The 19,101-nt window shown below is 39.2% G+C and overlaps 2 protein-coding genes across 2 annotated transcripts; both read right to left on the bottom strand.

The window, feature by feature from the left end:
* Positions 1–98: 98 nt before the first annotated feature.
* On the bottom strand, positions 99–3,379 carry LOC138622858 (guanylyl cyclase inhibitory protein). Its single transcript, XM_069701959.1, has 5 exons — positions 2,612–3,379; positions 1,858–1,990; positions 1,562–1,711; positions 1,361–1,466; positions 99–916 (listed from the first exon to the last, which is right to left on the bottom strand). Exons 1-5 carry the CDS (start codon positions 2,680–2,682, stop codon positions 780–782), a joined length of 597 nt encoding a protein of 198 aa, XP_069558060.1. The 5' UTR covers positions 2,683–3,379; the 3' UTR covers positions 99–779.
* Positions 3,380–3,469: 90 nt separating this feature from the next.
* Positions 3,470–17,539, bottom strand: bmal2 (basic helix-loop-helix ARNT like 2). The gene is made up of 17 exons (XM_069701958.1): positions 17,316–17,539; positions 12,248–12,377; positions 12,109–12,162; positions 11,866–11,907; positions 11,612–11,769; positions 10,695–10,774; positions 10,216–10,308; positions 9,628–9,745; positions 9,401–9,550; positions 8,985–9,228; positions 8,481–8,587; positions 8,079–8,229; positions 7,913–7,983; positions 7,664–7,778; positions 7,364–7,454; positions 6,635–6,734; positions 3,470–6,529 (listed from the first exon to the last, which is right to left on the bottom strand). The coding sequence occupies exons 1-17, from the start codon at positions 17,371–17,373 to the stop codon at positions 6,372–6,374; spliced, it is 1,920 nt and encodes a 639-aa protein (XP_069558059.1). The 5' UTR covers positions 17,374–17,539; the 3' UTR covers positions 3,470–6,371.
* Between the last annotated feature and the right edge of the window lie 1,562 nt (positions 17,540–19,101).

The following is a 19,101-nucleotide window of genomic DNA, read 5'->3' as shown; positions in this document are numbered from 1 at the left end:
CTACAAAAATACTCCAATACAAGGAAAATTCCTGAATTAAAAATTTTATTCAATGTAACACTAGAAGTATGAACAAAAAGATTCAGAAGTAACAACTAGTATGAAGAATAACCCTTTTCAACTTGTTATTCACATTATTTGATTATTGTTAGTGCTGCATTAACATTTAAATTGTATTTTTATTGTTGTAGTTTATTACGATAGCTCTAACAAATCTCAACGCTATTTTGTAGTTTAATTTAAGAACATTGCATCATATTGTTTTAACTAATCTGCAAACTCATTATTCTCTATAGCTGTCAGATAAATGTATTGGAGTAAAGAAAGTACAACATTGCCATCTGAAATGAAGGGAAAAAGTATCAGGTGAAATAGTATCGAAATATCCGAATACTGTACATACATTAGAATCCTTCTTAAGTAAATACTTGCATAAATGGTACTGCATGGGCCAGAACAGGTGAACAGACGACATGTTACAGATCAAAATCATGGTAGAAAGCCCCGGAAAGAAAAAACCAAACAGGAATGATCAAAACTACATCAAATGATGAAGCAAAGAAAACATCAATAAAATATAAACATAAGAGGCAGGAAACAATATATTTCATGTTGTGAACACGTCATAAAGTAATATCTAAATTTCCTAATGCTCTAAAGTGTCTACATTGAAGTCACCCAACAGAATATGATATAATTGGATTGCTGGACATTTCAGTCCAAGCATGGACTGGTCAATTTCCCCCCACACAGTGAATACAATACTACCCCAGTTCAGGTTAACCATGGGTCCCCAAAGCGGCGTCCCTCCTCAGCGGCCTCTCCACCTTCACGGTGCTCGGGTCACATTCCAGCATCACTCTGATCCAATCATCATCCAGCGATCCCTCTATGAACTCCTCCAGACTGATGACGGCTGCAGTCATGATAAGGACAGGCAGTAATTAGAGACAAAGAGCAGAGGACAGAATCAATTAATGTCATCTGATCCGCTACCTCAGTTTATGTCTGCAAGGGTTGATATAGTGATGCGTGTTTTTACTGCGCATAAAACAATAAAAAAAAATCTCTTAATCTCTTTTTAAAGGTCATGGGTTCTATGTTAAGATTTGTATTTTTTTTCATTACTTCACTTGAGTTGTTCTTTATGGAATATTAGAAACCCAACTGCTATTTGATGAGGGACTCTTTTGATGGTATATTTACCATATTTTTCAGCATATCTTTTATAAGGTAATTTCTCTGAGGGGAAAAAGACACTCTAAAGTGGATTTGAGGATGAATGTGATGAGATTTTATTCCAGGTTGAAATAACAACATGCCATGATTTCAGGTAGAAAAGGGGAAATCACTTCCTTACCGTTATTGTCTTTATCTAATCTCACAAATATCCTGTTGGTACATTCTTCAGCGGTGAGTGGGTTGGGTTTGGTTAAAGCAGCAGCCACATTCATTTTATAAACAGCCTGTAAACACAAGGACACACACCAGTTGAAAGATGCAACATCTGGACATCTCCAAGATAGTTCTGACTTGGCTTTGCACTGCAAAGCACACACACCTGCATGATTTCCAGCATTTCGTCCTTTGTAATGGTTCCGTCTCTGTCTTTGTCATAGAGCTTGAATGACCAGCGCAGCTTCTCAACAGCTGAACCTTCAATAAGCATGCTGATGGCCATGACATACTCTCTGAAATCAACTACCCCGTCCTGAAGAAAGGTACCCGGGTAAACACTTTATTTCAACTTTATGATGCATAATTACAAAATAATTGCATTAAATATGGCCTTGTTAGTGCTGCAAGAAAAGTATTGCCTCACATCCTGAATAAAGTCACTCAAAGTACTTTGCTCACCCCATTATTGTCCAATGTGCGGAAAATCTGTTCTGCATACTCGGCTGACTCAATGCCAACAGTTCCATCACAGAAATGCCTTTGAAACTCATGAAGGGTGATCAGCCCACTTGGACATTCATTAATAAACTTCCTATCACAAAAAAAGATGTATTAAAAAACAGAAGAATTATCGGTTACAGCTGTAGCGAACAAAAAAGGCATCAAAGGGTCATATTTGTAGCCGGAAAGGATGTGTGGAAGTGTGAATTAAGAGAAACAAGGTCAACCTGTCCACAACCCACAGAGATTACATGTGTTTGAAAGCTTGTTTACGCCCTGCGACACAAGTGCCAAGATAATTAGGTCAAATGATTTTGAAATACTAGTGTGAAGCTAATCCACCAACAAGGGAATAAAGTAGGTTCAAAGATGATAGCTTATACCAATGCTCACACAGCAGATTAAATAGATCAAAGAATAAAACAGGCAAAGGAGAGATTTTATCTGGAAATTGAATTCTATATACCATAAAGATTGAACTCAGACATTTTCTGAATGTTGTAAAGCCACAATTCTGCAGTTTTAAGCTGCAGACAGTAGCTCTGCATGTTGTGACTTTAAACAGCACAAATGGTACCCTAGAAAGTTCCCACTCCCCCTGTACTCCTCTTTCATTTACTTTACTAACCTGCCTGCAGTATACCTGAATACACTAAGAGCATGGAATCACTTGCTTTTCTGTGGACGTTCGAAAAGCAATTTAAAACCTTACCTAAACCACTCGTACAGCTCCGTAACATAAGACTCTCCTTTCCTGCAAGGCGGTGAAGCAGCTTGGCCCATTCTGTAAAGGAGGAGATACAGCTCCACTTTCACCGCAGACTTTATATACACAACAAATCCCAGCTTATGCCATGCTTTCTTAATTGCACCAACCACTGCCTTATCACATTTGACAAATTACTCTGAGCTAATCCCCTCAGAGGGGGGAACAAAAAGGAAGGCTGTGTGTGGGTATAGTAAAAGGAAAATGTAATTACTAAAAAGGCAGGCTGCTACTTAATCTACCTTACCAGGAGATATAAGACTGAAGACTGAACAGTGCTTAAACATTATGAAATCAGTGTTGTTACTGTATTTCTGTTTGAACCAAATATAGATATTTCAAAATATTCCCAAAGTTCCTGTTGGGGGTTCAGTAAACTAATATTTATTAACAACATGACAACCTGGGATACGGCCCAGACATGTTGATCGTAGCAGCAATAATGCAAAAGACAAATACAGAAAACGTTTCCGCTGGAGCCCAAAAATCAAACAGGAATGAAGTTAAAAAGTGGCAGTGTGGTACAATAGAGGCAGTAACAAACTCCTAACTGCCAAATATAATCCCAAAAGTTAAGGTCCGTCGTCCGGGACTGTTGGCGGTCAGTGCACGCACAAACACCAGTCTGTCTGAACTTCCTGTGTCCGATAAAGCAAACAAATTATAAAAAAACAAAACTAACAAATGAAACCAAAGCAACATGCAACTATAGACATAAAGATGGTCATGAAATCAAAATATAATGTTCCCTATCTTTAAAAAAAAATCCTATGTATTTGATTTCAAATGGAGACAGAAGCAAAATATGTGACCTCTTGAAAAGGTTTATCACTCAGTCACCACAAAATAAGTCAATGTGAAAATAATATTTTGGCTTTCTGGGGAAATAACAGCTACAACAGTGCAATTATTGTAAAAGAACAACAGGAACAGAAAAATAAAAATAAAAATACAAGTTTGACTTTTTGCCTTTAAAAAGGACCAGCCTGTGTCTATGGCACGACTCCATAGCTCTGCTTGTTTGTTTAGGTAGTGAGTACTGAATCCAACATGTAAAGCTCCTGCTTTATCTATGAACAAGCATCCACTTCATTCATGATGTGCACAGTATGCCATGTTGCATCAGGTTAATCCAATGATATATTTTAGCCCTCCTTTCAGTCTGCCATGTGGGAGGCGGCCCCCAAAAGCAACACAGGTTCATTGTGTGCCCGAGCAGGAATGTCCAAAGGCACTTCGGACACAGGCAGGAGAGTCCTCGTGAGTTCAGCTGCTCCATCAGCTGGCTCCTTCAAGCATTAGGGAGAAAAGACAGTATTCTTCATGATTCACAACAACCTTTTCTAATCTTGAGACAGGAGTTCTTATTGAAAAATCCTTAACAGTCCTCAAGAAATTACTATAAATCATGGCCCAAGATACCAATACAAACAATGGCATGACATAAAATCTAGTGTTCCATATGTTTAGGTGTGAGTGGTTCAGATACTTATCACTGAGGGTAAGATACAGACACGCAGAATGTTTTGGACCAAAAGTTGTACTTATCTTGGAATTAAAAAAAAATAATCCAATAACATGTCTCGATTCAGTTTTCCATTGCACTCCGTGTAAAACACTTCAAATGAAACTGGTAAAAGTAACATATACATCAGTCCCCGTGGTATGAAACGACTCCCAAAACAACGTGCCATGCACCAAATTATTATTTTGCTGGATTTCAGTAGTGCATCTCTTAATTTTCTTTACTCATTTATAGTAAATAGATTTTGTATTCATTACATGTTAAAAAATATTAAATTTTTTCTGATAATTTGAAACGGGACATATACCAAAGTGCATACATTTATAAAAAAACAAAAAAAAAACAACAACTATAGAATATTATTTATCAAACTGAACCAAAAAGAGAATTTTTATATAATCTGGCATCAGTATGGCCTAAGCGGCCAACCCTTTTTTTCTTTTCTTTTCTATTTTTATTTTATTTTACCTGTGTGACAACACTTTGATATAATTTGGTACTTCCATAATATAAATCCACCCACATGGCCAGCATCGCAGCCACAGGGCTCTTAGCAGTGGATCACTAACAAACACGTCATCACATGATGGCTATCAAGTTTTTCTTTTTTAGTAATAAAAGTTAAAATGTGCAATAGCATGGGCAACACAAAACTCTAGATGAGGTAAATGGTAACGAGACCCATACCGCTCAGAGACTTATTCAAGTTCCAAACAAATGTCATATCACAAGTCAGCAATGATTCTTATACCTTCAGGAGTCATGCACGTGACTGTTACATAGAAAGTAAATGAACATACCCTTAAGTTTAGAATTTATGGAATGATAGTTCTGCATAGCACAATCCCTTAATAAATGTATGCATGACGACACTGTCTGCCTCTAACAAGCACAAATAACATGAAGATGTCTTTTAAAAGACTGTCAGTGCATAACAGTACATAAAAAAAAACAGCTAAAGCTATGGCTTACCTGCAAGATGATAAAGCTGACAATAAGTAAGAACACAGATACACAGGTAAAAAAGTACACACTCTTTACGCCACATGCCAATGTGAAGGGAAGTATGCAAAACCTTAAACTGGATAACTCTGAATTATCACTTCTACCATCCGACTCAGACTGATTAAATGTCCCAGATGTGAAATGAGTTTGCTCTTCAGCCATTGCTACCAAAACTTCAATTTCAGCACCTCTAAAGTGCTGCTCTGCTTTGCACAAACTCGAACTATAGCGCTCATAAATCCATAGGAGTTAATAAATGGTCAACCACCAAAACTGGCAGCTTTGCAACAAATTTACAAAGGTGGATATTTTCTGCTGAGAAATGTTAAATGTGTCAAGCTAGAACTAATAACATCCAGGGCTTCCTATGCAAACTATCCCTTTAAGACACATATGGTCTGAAGACATGGAGTTTGCAATCATACCAACTCCATGCATATACAGTATCTTTAAATCAGTGTATAAGATAGGAGGTTACTAGACTGTTTCCATGGAAAATGTTCAGATACTGACAAGTTAAGAGAATATCTCTGAGTGCCACATTCTTAGGTGCTTCTCAAAGAGAGTAGAGGTTATGGAAGTGTGGTCTTCCGTGGTATTCTGGATACCTACGGTTTGAATCCTGAGGGGTTGCAGAGATGGGCCAAGTTGTTAAGGTGTCTTCCTCGCATTGTAATTCAACATACACAGTACCTAGTGAAATTTCAACCTTTTAAAAAACATGAAATCAAGTCAGTGCAATTTTTGCATCGCCACTCTCAACCTTTGTTCAAATGTAGGTGGAGGAGAGGATAATAAGCAGGAATCCCGAGCCAACATGATATACATCATATCACTGTCATTTGTGTTCATGGGTTCTTCAGCCTTGTGAGGCTGACGGTAGATTTGAAGAAAGCAGTGAGGAACAGCGTTTCAGGGCACGCAGACCACTGTAAGGCTTTAGAGGCACATCCTCTTTCTGAAGAGGGAAAGCAGGTGTCCCTTATTGTAGTCAGTCCCGCTCGTGTTTGAGCAACCACCCAAACACTACACAGCTTATGTGGAAAAGGGTAATTAATAAATTAAAGTCTTTAAAAAAACAAAACGCTGCTTCTTGGAGAAAGCATTTCTTCCCATCACCAAACTGACGGGCCAAGTGTTTCCCAGCGTGCTGCACATCACACTGTAATGCAGATTCTATAAAGACCAGTGCATCTCTTCAAAGTCCACAGCCTCTCCCAAGTTTGTGTCAGTCTCCAGGAGGCTCATGATCACTGCCATGGCAGCTTCATCGTTGCTAAGACTACTAAGGCCTGGTCCAACCACGCTGTCCAAATCCAGCTGGGAATTCTCCCCTGAGATGAGATGGAGTAACAGAAAAAAAATGCAAGGTGATGGAGTTGCAATACGGGAGGAGTAAAAATAGCAAGTGTATAAGTTAACAGGATCAGAGAGCGTACCCATGAGTGCTTCTGCTCCTGAGAATGCAGCTCCTTGGGGCTCATCCTCTGAGCTGGACTTTCCTGGAATCTCCATGTCTGAAGTTTCTCCATTTGGCACCTAGAGACCAAAGGAGGAGCAAATGATAAAGAACCATGGCAGGAGTTTACTAACCATGAGGAAATGGATCAAAAGAATCAAGGGGATGAAATTATGCCTTTCATCCTTTGAGGAAAATCACCAAAACTTTAGCACATACAGTTGTGGTGGGTTAACATTATAGTTCTTCTCCCTCTAAAAAAAAAAAAACCTTTGCCAGAAATGTAACAAAAAAACCCAAAAAAAGTAAAACAATTTTTGACGAGTAAAATAAAAGCTTTTAAACATATTTCTCTGCTTCTATATTTGCAAAAAATTCTGGCATGAGAATTGATGAATGATAGCTTAAAATATATAACTAGCCCCATCCCAGGAAGGTACAAGGTATTGATAATTATCTGCAGGCTGCGTGAACATGTGTACACGAGTGGAGAAGTTTCTATTGCTGCACATAGTTTTTTTGTTGTTTTTGCTTATTTATTTTCCTCCACTAATGTTTACCAAGATGATGTCGTTAGGCAAATTTATACCCTTTTGACTATTGTACAACTACATATTATTTTTCAGTTTTGTATATGGAAAAAAAGCATGTTTAGGTTGCGGGCTTTGCCACCACATTAGTGATGGGGACAGACACAAGAAAGACTTACATTGTTGCTGATTTGATTGTGAGTTTGTGGAGACTTATCCTGTGGTATACTGAACGGGCTGACGTTACCACTGGACGGTGATGAGTTCATCCTAAAGAAACCCACACAGATCAATTTAAAACTACACCAAGTGGCATCTTCAACAACTGATAAGCATAGCAATTTTAGCTGTAAAAATACTGTTGCTTTTATGTAAAAGAGAATGAAAATCTAAAAAAGGTAATTGTAGTTGTCCATTACAATTATGCCTTTCTGTTACAAAAAGTAAAATAGACAAGCTCTGCTGTTGTGATGCCACACCTGTTGAAATCCAGCAGCTCATTGGCAATCTGGGTCCCTATGCTTCCAGCATATATCATAGTTCCAGATGTGGTGGAAATGCCTGGCATAACAGGAAGGGATTTCTTGCAATCTTCTGGTGAAGCAAAAGGAAAAGAGAACAGTCTTTATTTACTAATAATACACAATCTGTATTTTTAGGTATCACAGTACATCAGAAATATAGATTATATAATATCTTTTATACACTTTTTTTTCACTTCAGCTGACCTTCAGAAGCCTTGGAATTACTTGACTGTTCAGACTTATTTTCTGACCGTCCTGTTCGACTGTGATCATGCCTTTTCATGGGATGAGAAAACAGATGAAGTTCTGATTAACACACATATACACAGAGATTTAGGTAATGTACAAAATGATTGAAGCATATACTCACGATATGACTGTGTTAGTTGACACTATGTATTCTACTTCTTTGGTCCATGGATTGACAAAACTAAACCACTGACTTTGCAGTGTGACAAAGGAGCCATATTTTGTTTTGAACTTGTAGCAGTTTGTCTCTATTTTCTCTTTACTCCGGAGTACTGTGGAAGAGAAACAGTAAGAAGATAAGTTAGAGAACATAGTAAACTCATAAAGAGCTTAGAGCCAGTGCAAGCAGAGGGCCAGTAGATATGAATGTAGTCACTTCGTGCAATAAATGATTTATCTGAACTTCAATAAAGTGTAATTGCCCTGCAGGCACATATAATCTTGGTAGACACTGAAAAATGCTTCCAGGTCATCCAATCAGAGTTAACATAGACGATACGTGGCCAATGAAAATATACTTAACCTTTTCGATGTCTATCAGCTAAATGCGGTAAGTCATCTTGATGGAAGTATTCATAGCATGATGTCCCGAGCAACTCTTGGGGAAGATAACCAAGAATGGTTGTCGCTCTGTGAAACAAAAGGAAAATATCATTGAAATAATTCAGTAAAATTGTGTTCTGTTTATTAGTGTTCTAATCCTGCTTACAAATTCCTAATTACATCCACTGTGATGTTAACTGACATCATGCTGAAAGCATGCCAAGGAAAATAATTTTACTGTCATTCTTTGTTTTAAAATGGGCAATTCATAAAAATAGAAAGATGTCATTGGATGTTTGAAATATCCCAATAAATTGAATGAGGAGTAGTGACATTTAACTTGTTAACTGAATGACATGGACCTCAAAGCAAACCAATCTAAACCCTGATTAATTTTCAAAACTGAATCGCCACAATAAATTGCCACATTTGTATTGAAGAAAAACCAACCCTCCACCACCCTCTTATTAAAATTCAATTCTACCTTTGATCAACAAAGGTGAATTTTCCATCCATGGCGTAGCGTGTGATGAACTCTGTGGGCTTAACTCGGACTTCTCCATTAACCTGGGGAGATGAGTGGGAGTGGACGCGTCCCATCGCCACCAGGCAGCTGAAGTGGGAGCTATCCTGCTTGTCTGCTTCTCCTTCTCCTTCTGCTCCCATTTGACTCGTAGGCCAGCTGCGCATGTAGCCCGTACAGTGGACTGTGCAGTACTTCTGCGACTCTGTCAGCAAATGCAGACACAAATCACATGCGTCCAATATGAGATACACAAACTAAAACAAATGAAATACATCAAAACGTCTTTTGAAAACAAACCAAATAAATTCAACCCTGAACATTTCTAGACCGATCTAAAATGACCTGCTATGTAATTTACTGTATGTTGTCCCGACCTTTCTTTTTGGAGGTGTTGGCTTGGGATTCCTTCTCTTCCAATTTCACAGAAACTTTGTTGTACTTCATGCGACAGAAGAAAGAACGACGTGCGCCGGAACACAATCGTGCTGCACCAATTGGGAGGTCAGCCTGGACCTGCAGACCGGCTGTGGACATGACAGGAGGCTTAAATGTACTCTTAAAAGCAAATAAAGACACACGGAGACAAAAATAATTGCCTTACTTTTAGCATCTATTAGCCGTTCACGAGGGTATAATTCAGAAGCCGACAGCTGCTCCTTCACTTTTCCCATGTCTTTGGGGTGTATATAATCAAACAGGCTCTGTCCAATCAGCTCCGCCTGGGGGTAAACAAATAGCTTATCAAACTAGCCTAAAAAAAGCTCCTATGCTGATAAAAAAAAAAAAACATGTCAAAACCATTCTGCATCTAAAGCAATTCCTGCTGACAAACAATTTAACCATGTACACTGATTGTGGACTGCTGGCCCCGCAGCACACCAGACACTGTGTGGGGATTCGGATTCAAAAGGACAGTACAGTTTTTGGAGAAACCTTAACAATCTGTGCAGATTTTGAGTGCATCATTAGGAGCACATCATTAGTAGTTAACATGAATTACCAGGGATGCACTGGTGTGCTATTCAAAAGACATAACGCAACAGTCATCAATTTTGTATTTCTTAAGTGTACTATGATGAAAAATGTACACAGGATGCCAAACATGTCACTTCAAGTCCATCTGGTGTGTCCGGTGGTGTTAATATGAACAAGAGATGCCGAGATACAGCGACAATTATAAAACTCTTACCCGACTATAATTTAATATCTTCGTGACGGACTCTGAGACGAAAATAATTTTTCCTCGATCACAGCCCACAACAAACAGGAACCCATCTGCAGCCTGTACAGCAAAGAAAGAGCCAATGTGATGAAATGGTCAAAACAAAAGCAAGAGGCCACTGAGTATTCATATAGTTTTTATTTATATTTTTTTAAGTAGAAACATTATAATCATGATTTATTTTACCACCCTGACTAAAAACTAAATTCAATGCGTGGTCTGAGTTTTGATGGTAAGATACATACCAATGGCAGAAAAACACAAACTGAAACATTTCCACAGAAATTTTGGTATTTGTTGCATGATAGTCTCGCTGGCATAAATAGCATGTTGTGCAGGTTTTAAATGAAAAGTTCAAGACACCTTCAAATAATTGACAGGTTATGCTTTGTATCAAGATTATTCAGCAGATAACTGACTGCTGTCTTTGTCAAATTTATATTTACCTTGAGGACAAGGTGTTTAAGCTCCTCATCCGGAAGGAATGATGGTTTGTAATTGGCTTCAGAGAAGGAACTTGCTGAACCTGAAAATACAAGACAACACATGTTACCACAATATTAACTACTATGGTTTAATGATTTGTGTTAATCACAAATTGGATCTTTTTTTCTTTTTTTTTTAAGAGCTTTAATCATAAGGCCTATTGACAAATACCGAGGTCCAATCCCAATGTCATTGTTGAAAACACACACACACACACACACACACACACATATATATATATATATACAATTTTATTTATTTATGTATTAGGAGGTGTGCCGTTTTTTCAACATCAGCACTTCAGTTAAACACATTTTTGTGACCACTGATACGTGCACATTTGTTTGTGGTGCGCAACCCAACGAATGTGAAAGAGACCTGACCCTGTTGGGCTCTTCGTGTTTTGCCCCTCTTAAAACGCGAATGCCACTCAAACTATTTGCCCCGGCTTATCGCTTCATTGTCGCAGAATTTCTGAAGCATTTCAAGGGTCTCTGTTGCCCATTTCCTGAGTTGGACAAAAAGCTGCTGGTGAACTCGCAGATGCGCCCAGCCTAATGGCCACAAAAGTGTGCTGGCATTGATCAAGAGATTTCACATAGGCATAGGCTCCATGCATGTCACAGGGCTTTTCTCTGTTTGCACACAAAAGAAACTGTCTCTGAACTTATTGACTACCCCTCATATTGTAATCATCTGTAACATGTTGGCTTGTTGATCAGAGCTACAAATTTTTTTATTTTTTTATTTATTTATGTTTTAAATAAAGGCTAAATTGTAACTGTAACCACCCTTTAAGTAACCGAATGAGTCAGAGACAACAAAGTCAGGACAGATCTTTTTTTTTTGTTCACTGATTCAGTCATTGATTTGGTACCTTTGAGGGATTTGAGGTGCTGCACTGCCATTCGGAGCACAGTGAGTTTGTCCAGTTTACGAGACATGGGGTTACAGGTCGGGATCATGGCTGATAGCTTGTCGATGAGATTGTTCATTTTGTCCCGTCTCCTCTTCTCAATTTGGCTGTGCGGTTCCCTGTGGAGACATAAATTAACTGAGTTTCCTGCTTTAACTTTACAACATTTCTGTAAAATATTACAAGAACATGGGGAAGTTTTATATAGAATTTACCTGAAACATTTAATCTTGACATGTTGGTCCTCTCCATCTGACCTGGTAAGAAGACAAACACATTTGAGATGGTTTAAAAGTGAGCAACAAAATACTGGCGTATAGAGACTGATTTAGATTATTCCTCTCTGTCAGAGTTTCATTGTTATCCAAAACTATTAATATGATCAATTATTTTTTGGTTTTGGTCTTTTAATGCAATTTGCTGACAAAAATAAACAATTGTTGTTTAACAAAGGGTACCTGTTTTGGTCATCTTCCATGTCTGCATCAAGGATTGAAGCAGATTTTGAATCCCTAAAAAGACAACAACTGGTATTAATTTAGGTCACTACATTTAGATTTTCCTGAGCCAAAATAAAAACATCACTCTCATACTCACTGGTTGTCCATGCTGCCCTTGCGCTTCCGGGGCATCTCCATGCTCAAGGACATCCCTGCAGCTGAGGATGGGGTCATCAGGCTGGGCAGAGACATCGAACTGCTTTGTTTTTCCTCAACCAGCACATCATCTGAAACGCACACAACTCAGCAGTGTTATCATCACTTGTGAGAACCTGATATTATTTGCAAGTACAATTATACATCCCACACACTATGAGGACTATAAATCAGATGGCGCCTTCACACAGAAGTGATAGAAAAAAAATCAACAGCAGGGTCCACCCGAAACTATCACAGTGGTCGTATTAGGAGCTCACAGACAGCCCTGATGACGAGTTTCTCGTGGGTAGCATTTGTCTCACTGCTTTTTTAAATAAAGACTCAACATCAGTCGAACTAACAGCAGGAAGTTAAATAAGCAGGCAAGAGAGCGCTCCATCTGTTCAGGCTAGGAAAATCTGAAATGACAGAGCTGTCCAATAATCAGCAACAACACCCTCCATTATTGATCATACAGCTCCCTTACATATCCATTTCAAACAAAAGACAATTTAATATTTTGTTACAGAAGTTACATGTGCAGACACACAGTGTTGACTGCATGCATGATTGTTTAGTAGGGCCGTACTAAGCTGCTTTTGCAGGATTGGCTTTTGTCAATGTCATGTGGATTTGATTCATATAGATTAATATTGTAACATAAAGTCTGGACTGTGCTACATTGAGGTAGTTGTAGATATTTTTAACTGATAATCAGAGGTGTGCTCGGGCTCCCAAGTTCCTGCCAACAGAAAAGGAATATATTGTTGACTTCGCTAGTGTCCTATATTTTAATAGTTCTGATTACATTTTCACGCAGTCTTATTTAAGTACCATTTCTTTCAAATAACAGTACTTTTACTGCAGTAAAACTTTCCAGTACTCTTTCCATCACTGGGTAAATTTGTAACAATCCTTCCTCCCTGAAAAGGAAAAGTATTGAATCGGCATCATCTCACCATGCACAAAATCAGCTCTAGAGCAATACCACAGATATAACCGGTTGTTCCAGTGTAACAGCTCGAACTTCATTCTCTTCGACATAGGTATAAGAGCATTGTTACTACAAATCTTTTAATGGTAGAGTTAATGAAATGAATCAGGGAAGGACTGGTCTTAAAGTATAAATCCCAATGGTGCTTGTCTGCGTCAACGTTTTCAAAATTCTGCGTTTCTGCCCATCCAGAATTAACTGCAAACCCAGTTTCAAACTAAAACTGGGTCAGCAGTGTTTTCAGTCTACTACATTTTACAAGTTCGAAAACAGCAGTCGTGTAATTGCCTTACAGAAAATGAACAAGAGATATGCACTTTAAAACTCGAATGTATAAGTGAGGATGTTGCGTTAGTGTGAGCAGACAAAAGTACGCAGGGGAAATCCTAACAAAACACTCTAATCAACATATTTATTATTCACTGATGACATTTATTAATTGCTCATCAGAGCGATCGTGGTCTCATTTCTTCATCAGGTAATCCATTACAGACTTCTTTTCACAAATGCATTTGAGACAAGTATCCCCTCAGGTAAAGACTAGAGCAGGTGATTTTACTGAAGAAGAGGTAATCTGAGAAATCGCCTGCTGTCATCTCATAAATCAGAGAGGTGTAGTGCTGAAGTTTCCGATGCCATGTGACCATGCGGTTCAGACAGAGCATAAATCCAGTTTACGTTTTACTACAGCTAAAACAATCCACCAGTGTTACTCAGCCTTCACAGAAACATACGTGCTGTCAGTGCCTGAAAACAGCTCCTTACCACAGATATCTGTACTTCAATGGATGCATTAATGTGTTAACAGACCTTTAAACCCTATCAGCAAAATACTGCAGCCTTCCTCTCTATCACTCTACAGTCATTTATCTATTCTGGGATATGAGATGGCACGACAGTGATTTAGCCATGGCCTCAGAAGTATTGGAGTGTGTGTGTGTGGCAGAGAAACCCAAAAGAACAACACAAACAGACCCAAATGTGGCTGATATCCATGACACTTATTTTTAACTATGTTCCACAGACTTCGTGACCCAAATAGCCATGACCAGATCAGCACAGACTTGACTTTTAATCCCACTTTCCCAGTTAAATTCTGTTGGATTACAGGGTTATACAGAGAAGGCAAGTATATGACTGGACATCACACCACAAACACATCCCTCAACCAACTGCCACAATTACTCTCTCAAGCTTACACGTCCATAAGTTGGTCATTCATTCAACACCTGAATAAGCATCTGCTGCACTTAAATTACCAGTTTCTGATTAATTTTGAATCTGTACGTTATATTTACAACAATTTTGCAACAGCACTCGTGGAATTTTCACAGTGGGGTGTTTACATGTATGCATCAATATTATGTGCACAACAACAATGAGTGCAGATGTGCGAGGACTGGGGAGAAAAGGGCCAACTGTGTTTTCAAACTAGGCCATGAACTACTTTGTCCCACTGTACCTCGCATTCATACAGTTAAGCTCACAAACCAAACACCTCCACCTGGGATCTGCACAGCAAGTCCACATTCTTCAATTGTTACAGACTCAACAGCATAATTATATAACGCTCAAGCGGCCATCAAACATTGACAACATTGTAACATATAGCTAACTGCATGATGATTTATTACAAGTTTATGTATTGATAAGCAGAGAAAATCTTGTTATGTAAAGAAACGGCCTGAAAAAGCACTAGAATATTCAGTTCAGTAGACATTTTACCATCAATGGGATTATTTGTTGAATTATTCGACCAACAATAAAAACACCAGTTTAGTATACCATACGTTTTCCATCATACAAAACAAGAAAAAAACTGAAAAATTGATATTTGATAAACTTCAGCGAAAGAATATCTTTAATTTTTGCTTTATAAAATAAAATTTATCAATACTTATGAATTCATAGTCACAATGCAGGTAATACTAAAACATTGTCATGCAATCTTTGATCACAACAGTAATAAATTATATAATGCAAAAGCTGTTTTTCCACTAAATGACATGTAACTTGGAGCTTTCCGTAACCAGAACATTATGAGAACTTGCGAGGCAAAAGTAGTCAGTTCTGTTGTGACTTTTCCATTGTTTATTACAAACTAAGATGGAGCTAATGTTTATCGTAAAAAAAGCAAGTGGGACACATTATTTTTATGCATTTATCTCTACTGTCCCTCATTATACATTTGAAAACACACGGAAGTGAATTGGTCGCTTCTTTTATGCGACTGCGTTTGTTGAAGTTGAAATGTGACTACACATTAGTTGTCAGGTCGGGACCAAGGCCCAGACTAGGGGGTGTTTGGACCGTGCCAGTCCCCAGCGGCTGCGGCCTTCACCAGGGGAGGTCTGCAGATGGGGTTACATGAGGGCCAGGATGCAGCAGACTCGTGCGCCTGGGTAGACCTGCATGGAACCCACAGGGAGAGCGACGGAGGGTGTAACCTCCACCTCGCACCACCCTAAAGTGCACTGGATGAAACACCCTCTGCAATCCCGAGGCAAAGGAGAGCCCACACCAGATTTTCTAATTGCCAGTCAGAAAAAGAAAAAGAAAAAAAAAAACGTAATCAACTCTTCATACTGAACTGCCCTACTTCACCGATTTAGGGTTGCACTCCTATGACATTATCAAACTCATTATGAACAATTGCAGTTTTTGCCTGTAATGGACAGTTAACAGTGAAAAGCAGACAGAAAACGTGGGTTGCGAGACATGTATGGCGTGCAACACAGACCCCAAGCTGGAATCGAACAGAGGACGTTGTGTGGCGTGCACCGTGATCACTCGGCTACTGATGCAGCAGACCCAGAGATATCATCTTTGTGCAATTTCACCTGCAACAGCTGAGAGATTCTGGTGTAATACCCTGATAGTAGCTAGTACAGCCTCATATAGAGATTGATGTTGACTTAAATTATATAACCCGAGAACATTCACAAGGCTCCCCCTTGCCTGAAAAAGGCCTTGTACTACTTTACATTTGTGCATACAGTTTATTGCAGTACATGTAGTTCTCTCGGGTACATTTTATGTATCACACAGGCTACACAAGTGATGACAGATATTGTATTATTGATCTTATCTTATTTTGTTTGCAGCTGTTTATTGTCTCAGAACATAGGCTTTTCGTTTAAACGTATAAACCTACGCATCTGTTCAGTTTGAGCTCTGCGGTCGCTGTGTTTAAAGTATATAAATAGTCTTCAAATGTGTGTATTTAAAAAAAGGTGACACACTTGGGTGTCTGAGCCGAGATTACACGAATATGTCGTGATTTTTTTTTTTTTTTAACAACAAATTACACCATCACGACTTAGTTGAACTCTTGCGTTTATTTACGTGGAAGTTTGTCTTCTTAAGTGGTTTCAGCTCAAAATGATGTGTTCACTCAAGGTACAGAGGACGTCCAGTAGCGGCTGCTTCGACCTCGCTTAAAACATGAGACTGACGGATCCCACCGGTGGGACGAGCGACCGGAGGAAGGCCTAAACAGCGGCTAATGTTTGTTTGACACCACTTTTAACGGGAAACATGAACTATCAAAGTGTCAAAAAAACAACAACCATATCCACAGGAAAAAGCGGTTGTGGGCTGTAAGCCTCCTTTCTAATAGACCGATCTTAGTGGAGCCCTGGTTTACAGGCCTTGCTGCCACTGCTAAGCTAACATTTGCGTCGTTTGGGTTCCCTACGCAGGCCGTAAAACACACCGTTGACATGTAAATAATGTTATCGAGACTAAAATGTGGAATTAAAAACACTGTAATATTCAGTTCAATACGTCGTCTGTGTGACAAACACCGTCGTGGTTACGTAAATGGCGAAGCGTCGGAGGGAGAGCTTGCTCCACTGGTCTACTGACCTAGTTTTGGAATAACACAAAGTTTCGGTCAACCAGCGCGAAAAAAAATAATAATAAATAAATAAACACGACACCGTCGCGTTTCTCTCTTTCGGGTAAATCTCGTTGCACAGACCTTGGATCAACATATTCAAACCGGTAATAGCTGCCCCGATTGTTTGATTACCTGCCAGTTCGCCTCTCACTCTGTCACCGCCGCCAGCCGCTGCATTCCTGGCCGACATGGCTGGAGCCGGAGCCGGAGCGGGTGCGTTGGAGCCGGGGACTCCAATGCATGGATGAGGCAGCGGCCGGCTCCAAGATGCTGCTGTGCGGTGCAATTCGGCCAGTGTGGAGAAAAGTGGGGATCGCGGAAGACAGGACACAGCCTCCTCCTACCGGTCCTTTGAAGGCATCGCAGCCGCTTCTCGAGCGATCAACTGTTGTCATGGTTACGGCGGGAAGGGGCGTGGCTACGGCGTCACATTCTCTTGGGCGTTGTTCTGACGTCACAATGGGAGCCTGGTCTCGATTGTGTTTTGTACATAGCCTGAGAAGCAACTAACTGCTACTGGAAGCGTTTTTCAAATCTACAGGAAACTTCAGTGAACATATTAAGGTACTACTTTGAAATAATTGTCAGAAAATCTGATACGAAATTTATTTAAAACACTACTAATCCGGTTACAGAAATTGCATTATTTAAACAATTGTTTAAACAACCTGTAACTCACTTTAACGCAAGATAAGTCACTATGTCTCGAAGAAATTCCAAAGTTTCTCAGAGGGAATCGCCTTGTCTGAGGATGTTTGAGGAACCGAGCGATGATGAAAGCAAAATGACCAATACACCTGACAAGCAGGAACTCAAGTCCCCCATGGTAATTTCAGCAGTTGAACGTCAGCAGAAAAGTGTTAAAAAAAAGACAGTGAAACTACAAAGTGAGGGGAGACTTTTGTATAAGCGAATTCCAAAAATGATTCTTTTTTTGGAGGAAAACCTGAGAACATTTAAAAGTCTCTATGCAAAAATGCTTCACTATCGGCATGAAGTAGGAAACCCTGAACATACCAACAGTAGGATGGAGATAACACCTGAGGAGGGGGGGTTTAATGATCTCGAGTTAGAGTTAAATGAGAGAATGGCCTACTATTTACGACAATATCGGTGTGAACAGGATGGGATCTGTGAAGTGGAGTTAGATCAGAGGAACCTTAAAACCAAGGTTGAAGAAAAGACCGTGAAATCACAAAGGGAGAGAAGATTTTCGCAGGAGGAAATTGCAGAAATCCGTCGTGCTTTTGCGGTCACACAGAGACAATCTGAAAATGTCTGTGCAGACTTGCTTGATTGTCAGCATAAAGTACAGGAGGCCACACAAATGATATTACAACTAAAACATGACAAATCAGTTATAAATGAGCACAACACAAATCTCATTGCTAAGGTTGAGAAAAAAGATAAAGAGATTAAAAGTCTTAGGGAAGAATTGTATGATTTTCAATGTCAACCTGAGAAGACTAACCAACATTTAGTGGAACTACAATATGAGCAGGACACAAATCTCATTGCTAAGGTTGAGCTATTGGCACATCAGTTGGAGGTCAAATGTAAACAGGAAGAAAGTTTAAGGAAAGAATTGTTGGATTGTCAGCATCAAGCGGAGGAGGATAAACAAAATATAGTAAAACAGAAAAATGAGAAATTAGTTATGAAAGAGCACAACGCAAATCTCATTGCTAAGGATGAGCTATTGGCACATCAGGTACAGGAAAAAGATAAAGAGATTAAAAGTCTTAGGGAAGAATTGCGTGATTTTCAATGTCAAGCTGAGAAGACTAACAAACATTTAGTGGAACTACAACATGAGCACAACGCAAATCTCATTGTTAAGGATGCGCTATTGGCAAATCAGGCAAAAGAAGGACGTAGTGAAAATGAAAGTCTTAGGGAAGAATTGCATGGTTTTCTA

The sequence above is a fragment of the Brachyistius frenatus genome, unplaced genomic scaffold, assembly GCF_029030835.1.
Source record: "Brachyistius frenatus isolate BFR_SWC_R1_liver_20210118 unplaced genomic scaffold, ASM2903083v1 Contig_39, whole genome shotgun sequence".
Classification (NCBI taxonomy): Eukaryota; Metazoa; Chordata; class Actinopteri; family Embiotocidae; genus Brachyistius; species Brachyistius frenatus.
The sequence above is the reverse complement of the archived record's forward strand: the minus strand, read 5'-3'. Positions and strand labels throughout refer to the sequence as shown.

Excerpts from the sequence above, each read along its gene's own strand:
- LOC138622858 (XM_069701959.1), bottom strand. The coding sequence starts at position 2,682 with ATGGGCCAAGCTGCTTCACCGCCTTGCAGGAAAGGAGAGTCTTATGTT. Across the intron at positions 1,712-1,857 it reads GCACATTGGACAATAATGGG|GACGGGGTAGTTGATTTCAG; the intron begins GTGAGCAAAGTA and ends ACCTTTCTTCAG. Across the intron at positions 1,467-1,561 it reads AAATGCTGGAAATCATGCAG|GCTGTTTATAAAATGAATGT; the intron begins GTGTGTGTGCTT and ends TTGTGTTTACAG.
- bmal2 (XM_069701958.1), bottom strand. The coding sequence starts at position 17,373 with ATGTCGGCCAGGAATGCAGCGGCTGGCGGCGGTGACAGAGTGAGAGGC. Across the intron at positions 7,984-8,078 it reads TCAACTAACACAGTCATATC|GCATGATCACAGTCGAACAG; the intron begins GTGAGTATATGC and ends TCCCATGAAAAG. Across the intron at positions 6,530-6,634 it reads AGGAGCAGAAGCACTCATGG|GGGAGAATTCCCAGCTGGAT; the intron begins GTACGCTCTCTG and ends ATCTCATCTCAG.